The 8,874-nt window shown below is 39.1% G+C and overlaps 1 protein-coding gene across 1 annotated transcript; it reads right to left on the bottom strand.

The window, feature by feature from the left end:
- Positions 1 to 3,077: 3,077 nt before the first annotated feature.
- On the bottom strand, positions 3,078 to 5,464 carry LOC143579795 (shikimate kinase, chloroplastic-like). The gene is made up of 9 exons (XM_077062996.1): positions 5,401 to 5,464; positions 4,542 to 4,594; positions 4,295 to 4,419; positions 4,077 to 4,164; positions 3,917 to 3,999; positions 3,718 to 3,847; positions 3,359 to 3,437; positions 3,205 to 3,269; positions 3,078 to 3,113 (listed from the first exon to the last, which is right to left on the bottom strand). The coding sequence occupies exons 1-9, from the start codon at positions 5,462 to 5,464 to the stop codon at positions 3,078 to 3,080; spliced, it is 723 nt and encodes a 240-aa protein (XP_076919111.1).
- Between the last annotated feature and the right edge of the window lie 3,410 nt (positions 5,465 to 8,874).

Genomic DNA, 8,874 nt, shown 5'->3' on the forward strand with positions numbered 1-8,874 from the left:
GGTCAAATGAACACCGTGCCTCTCAAGGACACGGTAAACAAATTTAGTCAATGGAAATCTAAGATTCCCATAGACAAAAAATGCAGCATAAACCCCGATCTTGCCTCTGGGGGCATCGTACACGGTCTGGTGGGATTCAGGAAACTCAGGCTCGAGATGATCGAGCATGAACTTCCTGACAACATACCGGTACTGATCGCCGGGCAGAGCACACTGGCACTCGCCAGCAGTACCCCTGTCATCGGCTATAGCTTCAGCATCACGAGAAGACATCTTGCAGAGAGAAAAGAACGATTTCGAGAGAATGCTCGATTGAATAAAGGAGTATTCGCCGGAAATCGCCTTAAAGATGAAGAGAAGAGTTAAAAGTGTGAATTGCAAATAACCCTCTCCCCCTTTATATAGTAATCGCAATTAATGCGGTGAATTTAATGCGGAGGAGAGAGAAATCGAATGTGCAATGAAACTATGACACGTGGCAAAAAGCAAGCTGGCAACAGCTGTTGAAAGGACGTATGCCAGTAATTTCGCGGCCACGCGCCCGAAAAATCGCGCCCACGCGCCTGAAAAAGCGACTGGAATGACCATGTTTTGTCACGTCACCATAACTTCCTGCACGTCCTGACACAGTCAGAAGAAACCGTCGCACGACGTTTCAGAGGTTTGGACTGTTATCTTTTCACCAACTCTTCAATTTCAAAATTCAAAATTCGAAAATATTAAAAAGTAAGCGGGAAAATACCCCTTACCCCTTGGCAAGCAAGTAACCGTAAGACGGATGCGGGTACAGTGTAAAGGCAAAACCCTTCACATACCTAGCACCCGCAGGGAATTGAAGCCAAATAAACCTTGGCAAACAAGTAACCGTAAGACGGCTGCGGGTACAGTGTTAAGGCAAAACCCTTCACATACCTAGCACCCGCAGGGAATTGAAGCCAAGAAAACCTTGGTGAACAAGTAACCGTAAGACGGATGCGGGTACAGTGTTCAGGCAAAACCCTTCACATACCTAGCACCCGCAGGGAATTGAAGCCAAGTACCTCGGCAACCAAGTAACTATAAGACGGGTGCGGGTACAGTGTAAAGGCAAAACCCTTCACATACCTAGCACCCGCAGGGAATTGACGCCAGGAATACCTTGGAAGTAAAGTAACCGTAAGACGAGCGCAGGTACAGTGTTAAGGCAAAACCCTTCACATACCTAGCGCTCCGCTGGGAATTGAAACCAAGAAGGATCTTCTGGGCAATGCTTGCGGAAACGGAAATAACATCCCCGCATAGCGGGAACGTCGAGAACTACGTTGTTTGAAGCTCCAAGATGGAATTGGTGGTCTTAACATAATTGATCACTATGTTCAAAACTACCAAAACCTCATGGAAAATACATACAACTGGGACTCAATGCTCCTGACTTGCGAGGAGGTTACAGACCTACCCGCATCATACCCAAAGACCAAGCAGGAAACTCGGGCATTTCTGCAAGTGACAAGGACTTCCGCGGAAAGAATCCCCATGGAAAACCTTACAAAACCCTTTTCAAAACCCTTTGCTCAAGTCCAAAAGTTCACCTCACTTTATTAAACACTCATGAGAAGAACATTGGACTGGGGGGACTTGAAGAGGTAGGTCCCAGCAGAGCCCAGTTGGACCCGCAAGACTCACCTTAAACAGGGACGTCTGCGCAGAGACCAACTGGATCCGCAGGACCAACCATGCTTAGAGACGTGACGTCCTTACGCGCAGTACGCAAGCTGGTCCCGCAGGAAATGCCTCCCAATGGTGAAGGACTCCGCCTGTCCCCGCAGCCTCGGATACAAGCCATTAGGGAAGGCCACCCGCGCAGCATGGCTACACGCACAAGGCACTTAGCTCTCGATCATTCAGTGTCACCTGAAGGAATGAGCCAAGCCGGGAGCAATCCCGCACAGAGGCGGGAGGGGGAATACTCCCGCCCAAATAAGCCAGTCCGTATACTGAAGGATCTTTTACTGTACCTGACGAGGTATGGGCGAAAGATCTGATCAGAGATACGACAGCTCACTGATACAGTATGGCGAGCAGCATGCTCCTGTACTGTATCACTATTAGCCGCTGCCTACTCACCAACTACTGCCATACCACGTGCGTAGCCGTCAGTTGGTGGAACAGGAATAGTATACAGCAGGCCTGGTCACTATCAGCCGCTACCTACCCACCAACTACCAGCAGGGCACGTGCGTAGGCTACTGTTGATGAACAGGAACACTGTAGCAGCCGGCCATACCTTCTTGGAAACCTACCTTCGGCTATAAATACCCCAAATGGTATGACCATCTCATCTTATCATACCTTACTACATTATCATCATATTATACCTGATATCTGCTCTAGCAATCTCTTAATATACTTTTATATTTAAAGAGCGATCTAGTCTGATTCTCACGCCGGAGGGTGGTCACAAGGAGGAACCCCCCCTTCTCAGTGACGAGCTCACGGTGTCTGTTTTGCAGGTTATCAGAAGAACCATCTTCCAAGGGTCTAACCCCTCGTGGGAAACATCTCTCCAACCCCCAGGTTACCAGTAATCTGCCCGGGGTCCGGTTAGTGTTTCTTCAATGCCCCTCCTTTGGATGAAATGGTGTCTGTGGCATTGAGCTTAAATGATCTAATGGTTACTTTTAGTTTTTGAATACCAAAATATTTGTTTTAAGCTAAGAAGTGAGAATATTGTAATTTTATGAAAAGAAACAAACATATATGATGAATAAATAAGAGGTGCAACAAATTATATGAACATGATATCAATATCATTGATGTGTATTATACTACTACAACTATATTATTATTATTATGGATACAAAATGAAAATGAAATGTAAAATCCAAGAAAGGAATAATCGGTTTGTTTGATTCGTTACAATGAGATGAGTAGCATATAATAGTATTCTTCTTACACTAAAAAGGAGCTTGACATGTTAAGTTACTTTATAGACATAAATCTAGATGGATATCACATCTAAGATCTAACTACCCAACAAAGAGAAACTTCCCATCTTTTGGGTGTTGGTTATTGTGCGATCCAAGTACATACTCGTTGCATTACTTCTTCAAATAGCTCTCGCATTGCACGATTACCTGTCAAATAATCAGGTAATCAACCAATACAGTAAAATAATTTATACATGAGACAATACAGTTAAATACTCGTATGGGTGAGAGGGACGACCTCTATAGCAATTTGAGTAGGAGTAACACGATATGCATCTCCATGCCCCAACTTAGTTGCGATATCTGTAAAATTCTCAAATAACAAGTAGAGGGAATGCGATAATATATAAAATAAAACATAAAAGTATAAAGTTAAATATTTGTATACATACTTATTAAAGAAACTCTCACATGGGCATTGTTGTAGGCTTCACTCCTTTCCTTCCATAGCATAGATAACTGTCTTAAAGTCTACATGTGTAAAAATAATAAAGTAAACATGACATATACAAGTATGGATATATACATTAAAGGGTGTTGTTACTATATAACCAATTTAAAAAAAATATATATGTAAACCGAATAAATATACATACATACGTCTTTAACTAAATATATAAAACGATTAGGTAAACGCATAGCAAGCATTCTTTATGAGGTTTTCACTATTCTCGACTCAGAGGTGGTTCTTCTTTGTCTTCTTGAGCATGCTCGTATGTATAAAATCAAGGTCGATCGAGTTTGTTTTCACCTTTACATAAGTATCACCATATCCAGGATGCAGAAGTGGCCGAGATAAAGTTCCTACATTAGTTATTCTTTGAGCCAACACTTCCAACGGTACATCTATAAAGACAACTATACCCTTGTGCATGTATATCCTGATCATAATGCAAACAATAGTCAAAATCCCGGATACAAATTTACCCTTTTGAGTTTAATTTTTGTACCAGTTGATAGGCTCAATAACAGTACCCCCACCCGTCGATATAACAAGTCGACACATTGGTGACAGTTCCCTCAACACCTCGGTCTTCAAAAAAACAAAAAAAAAAGCCATAACAGAATAATAACAATATAACAGCAATGATATTAGATAATATAACTAACCTCCTTTTCTCTGAAGAAGCTTTCACCATGCAGTTTGAATATATCAGCAACTGTAGTCCCACCAGCAGCCTCCTCTACTAATTTGTCACTGCGTAACACCAGTTCAATCTAAACGTAAGAAAAGTATAACTAGCTAGAAGAGGAACGTGCCGAACTTGCCATGTTGTTTATTTAATAATAAAATTAAAGCATTATCTTATATATTCCATGAAACAAACCTATCAAAGAAAGAGTAACCAAGCAGTAGTTGAGATAAAATTTGGCCAATTGTTGTCTTTCCAGAGCCCATCATTCCAACAAGATATATGCATCTTCCGCCTAGATGTGCTTCAATTTCCTGCGACTTAATGCACGTGTAGGAAGTGGTTTGTTAACTTAATGAGGTAGGCGGTGTGGTTATACATTTATCGCAGTTTTGTACTTATATTATGTTATGTATAAAACATCTACTTAAACATCAAATACCTTTAGTGATAGATCTTCCTCAGTAGTAAAACATTCAGATTTGAGTGACGAATCTACAGTTTAAATAACAACAATGTGGATTAATATTTGTGTAACTCATGTAGCAAAAGGGTTGGGGTTTATCTGTGAAGAAAAAGGACAAAATTGCCCCTCACGTGAGGGGCACGCTGATCGATGGATTTAACAACTAGACTTAACGTGGTTAGTGGGGTCGAGTTTAATTGCAAGTGAAATGAAACCACAGGGACGAAAATCGCAAATTTAAAACTATTGGACTAAAACCGCAAATTTAGACAAACCACGGGAACGAAAACCACAGTTTACTCTATAAACAATAAATGTATATTAACTATTTCAAATAAACACTAACACCTTGTTTTGATCTCCAAAATATGAGTACCGAGCGGCACAGCACCCCATCACGTGGGTGCTCTGTCCACCCTTAGATACAGATATTGTCGGCACGGGACACATGTGGCGACAAATAATCCATGCTACATTTACTTTTAGCATTAAGTTTGTGCCAACTGTATGTACCATCTAAAAGGTGGCCCTAAGGTTGTAAGATTCACAAAACATATATATTTATAAGCTACCGTACAATGTACATATACCATCTAACTAATTAATACTGGAAGGCTTGTAATGTAATGGCATCAAGGTATTTATGTACTTGACAAATGCGTAGATTTAACTTATAAGCATGATTTGTGAATGTGTGACAAATTAATGTGTAGATTTAATTTAGAAGTATGCATGATTAGTGAATGTGTGAGTTACCCGTTTGGCCGTTCCAAAAATTTCTAACAAATTAATGTGTCATAAAACATATGTTCACCACAAATTAGAGAACTTTTACCTGGATATCGATCACCGACAGCCATTACGCTTTTATCCGAAAAGATACAAGCATGATCAGACATTTTGCTTTCCTTTCTTCCAGTTCCTGCACAAATTAATCATTCATCAGACCGATCAGGCGATCATCATTCTTCGTCTTCACAAAGTAGATCAAAACAACAAAAAATGCTGCAAGCTGCATAATGGTACATGAACACGAGCTTATATCATTCGATCATATCATCATCAGCTGGACGGTAATTAGCATGCATAAATATATAAACATATTGATCAGAAGCTGATTGATTAACTTCCAAATATGAGTGGAGTTTGAAGAGTTGGTATTTGAACTGCAAAATATTTCTACCAAATACCACACTACAGTCTACAACTGTCAATGGTGTATTTAATGCTCTTTTGTGCATTTAAAACTAGTTAATGGTTTATATGTATCTAGAAAAAGCTTTTAGAAAAACCAATGACTTCATGATTGATATATTTTTAGAAACACCAGCGGAGGATTCGTTGGCCGTTCTAAATTTTTTTAGAAAAACCAACGTGCCTAAACATTTAATTATACTGTGTAGTTCGTACGCATATTAAAAATAGGAGATTTCATAATATATAAATTTGGGGTGTGTGAGTTTTCAATAATAAGTGAAAACACACATAGCCAAATGGGTCATGCTCAATTTGACCTCCGGGTTCACAGATTGCGCCCTGCTTGCGGTCCGCGCATATAAGGTATATATGTGTGAACCCTCGGATGGGCAAAAGTGAAATTGCACTAATTTTGACATTATTTTACTAATCTCGTGAAAATAATGTTAAAAGTGGCGGAAGGTTAATCATGTATCATGTGGTGGCGTTGATAGTCGAAAGACAAGGGTACATGCACCAATCGGTTGTGGTTCCGATGGTTGAGTGTTATGTGCCTTAGTCCAAGGCTTGATGCGAAACTACTATCGAGCCGGGGGTCTCACCGGAAGCAGCCTCTCTATTCCTACGGGGTAGAGGTAAGGCTGTCTACATCTTACTCTCCTCAGACCCTACCATAGCTTTGCTATTGGTGGGACATACTGAGTACGATGATGAGGATTAGTGTTATACGCGTTTTCTTATCTTATATATAATTTGGGCAACGTCAACAGTCACTCGGTGGATATCGGTTAGGTTTGTTACGGTAACGCAGATAAACCCGGCAGCAAATCATATAAAAATAAACCAAATAAAAATTCAAAAATATATTTAAAAATACAAACTGAAAAGATCCACTGATATAAAACATTAGAAAAACAAAACAAAACAACCACAACAACAACAACAACAACAACAATAATAATAATAATAATAATAATAAAAAAAAAGAACCAGAAAAAAAACGGATGTGACACCAAACCAAACATACACAAACTTACAAATCAAATAAAACTATAAAACACTAGAACACTTAAAAGCCCAAAGCCCTAAATGGTTTTACATGGGCTTCAATTTGAGTAGTGAGTTGTTTCTACGACCCGATTCAATTTGTAAAAAAAAATAAATAAATTGTTTTTTTTTGAACGGCGGATATTATATAAATCACCGACTAGCAAGAAACTAGCCGAGCAAAAAAATAAATAAATTGTTGACTCGGACCATTAGAATTATACATTTTTTAGAACGGCGGTTTTTTTTTTGTATTTAGGCTACCGCGTTCTTCGAATTTTGAGAATCCCGATGCCCCCATTCTGGCCAGGCTATGTTGTCTTAACTGGGCCCACGCTGGCTTCAGAGTTTGGCTTGGGTGCTTTCCCGGGAAAACATAATGTTGGCTGCCACATGACAGTCGTTGTGCCACCACAAAAGCAGAATTCTTTGACGTAACACACGGCGGGACAAAAACCCGGGTGGGCTCCAGGTTCGAACTGGCAACCTTTCCACAAGGCCTACTCAAATCCTTCATTGCAAATATCTACCCAAAAATGACACAAGTGAGATTCGAACTTGAGTCTCCACTGGAGAACCCAAGCCTCCTACCATTAGGCCACAAGCAGGGGCGGTTCTTTCTTTAGGCCAAACTGGCTTGTGGCCCCACCATGTTTTTTGTTTAGTAGTGTATTTTTATCGAAAAAATCTCCAAACAATTTAATTATTAAGTCCGGCCCAGCCATGTTATTTGAGTCTGACCCATCCATATTATTTAAGTCCGGACCAGCCAAGAAAGGTTAAAAAAATAAAGCCAAGTTACAAAGGAATTATATTTTTGAACAACTTATTACCCAAGCTCAATTAAACCTATTACCCTAACCTTTGATTGATAATCGAACAGAGATTGAGCGCCATTGAAGTCTTGAAATCAATTTGCAACTTTAGACTTTTAAGGAGGCAAGCTAGGAGTTGAGGAGCCCAAACGATTTGCAATAGAAGGAATTAAAAAATCAAGTTGCCAAAAACATTTCATCATTGTTTTATTTTGTTTTTTTTTTCCAATTTTGTAGGTTAAGGTTTGGATTTATAGGTTAAATATTTCTTATTACTATGTTACGTTAATTTGTTAAATATTTGTTGCGGTTATGTGTTAGGTTAAATCATGGTAAGGTCAAAAAGGATGGTCTCTTTTTTTTAAAAGAAAGGTTGATGAAAATTTAGATGAGGAGAATAAATGCCAAAAAGAACGGTAATAAAAGAAAGGTCGCCGGGCTGAGTTGCGATTCTTTTTCAGGTACTCATTCTTCTCCTTGCATCTTGTTTTTGTTTGTTTAAAATATTGATTTCTTTTGTGTAAGAACGGTAACTTGAATTATTGAATTTAAAGTTAAATTATTGAATTAGTATTTGAGTTGAATGATTGAATATAGTTTTTATTGTTTGATCAAATCAGAAGCGGATTGCCGACCCGAAACATAGAAGTAGGGGGGAAAATTTTTTTTTGGATTGTCGGCCCGAAACATAGAAGTAGGGGAAAAAAAATTTTTTTGGCTCTTATAAATTTCGGCTCATTCATACTAGATGCTCAAGATCCGCTACTGGCCACAAGTAGAGGATGATAATAATAATAATAATAATAATAATAATAAAAAAACTTATGACATATCTAAAATATATTCTAGGGCCTGCTACTTCATTCAAGCACAAGATCATTAACAGTTATAATCAATGCTTGTGGAAAAAATACGAGTTATGATTGGTCCGATAAAAAGCGGCCCAAGAATATATTTTATAATCAATGAACTCGACGGGTGCCTTTTTAGAATCAAGCATGAGACAATGTTTTACAATTGCGTAAGACATATTGCTTCCAATACATGTTAACATGAACATGTATGATACTAAAAGTGATTCAGACTCTGACGGATCCACCACAATCATTGTCCATGTAGCAAATGGCTTGGAGTGCACGCTCAAGTGACCATTAATCACATTAGAATAAAAACCCTACTTGACCTAGTGCTGGTGGTTGGGTGGGGGGGGATCCCTATTTGATAAGTATTTAGGATGTATACCGGTAATA

The sequence above is a fragment of the Bidens hawaiensis genome, unplaced genomic scaffold (genome assembly GCF_021521415.1).
Source record: "Bidens hawaiensis isolate Kalapana, Puna unplaced genomic scaffold, B.hawaiensis_p1.1 tig00029978_1, whole genome shotgun sequence".
NCBI lineage: Eukaryota > Viridiplantae > Streptophyta > Magnoliopsida > Asterales > Asteraceae > Bidens > Bidens hawaiensis.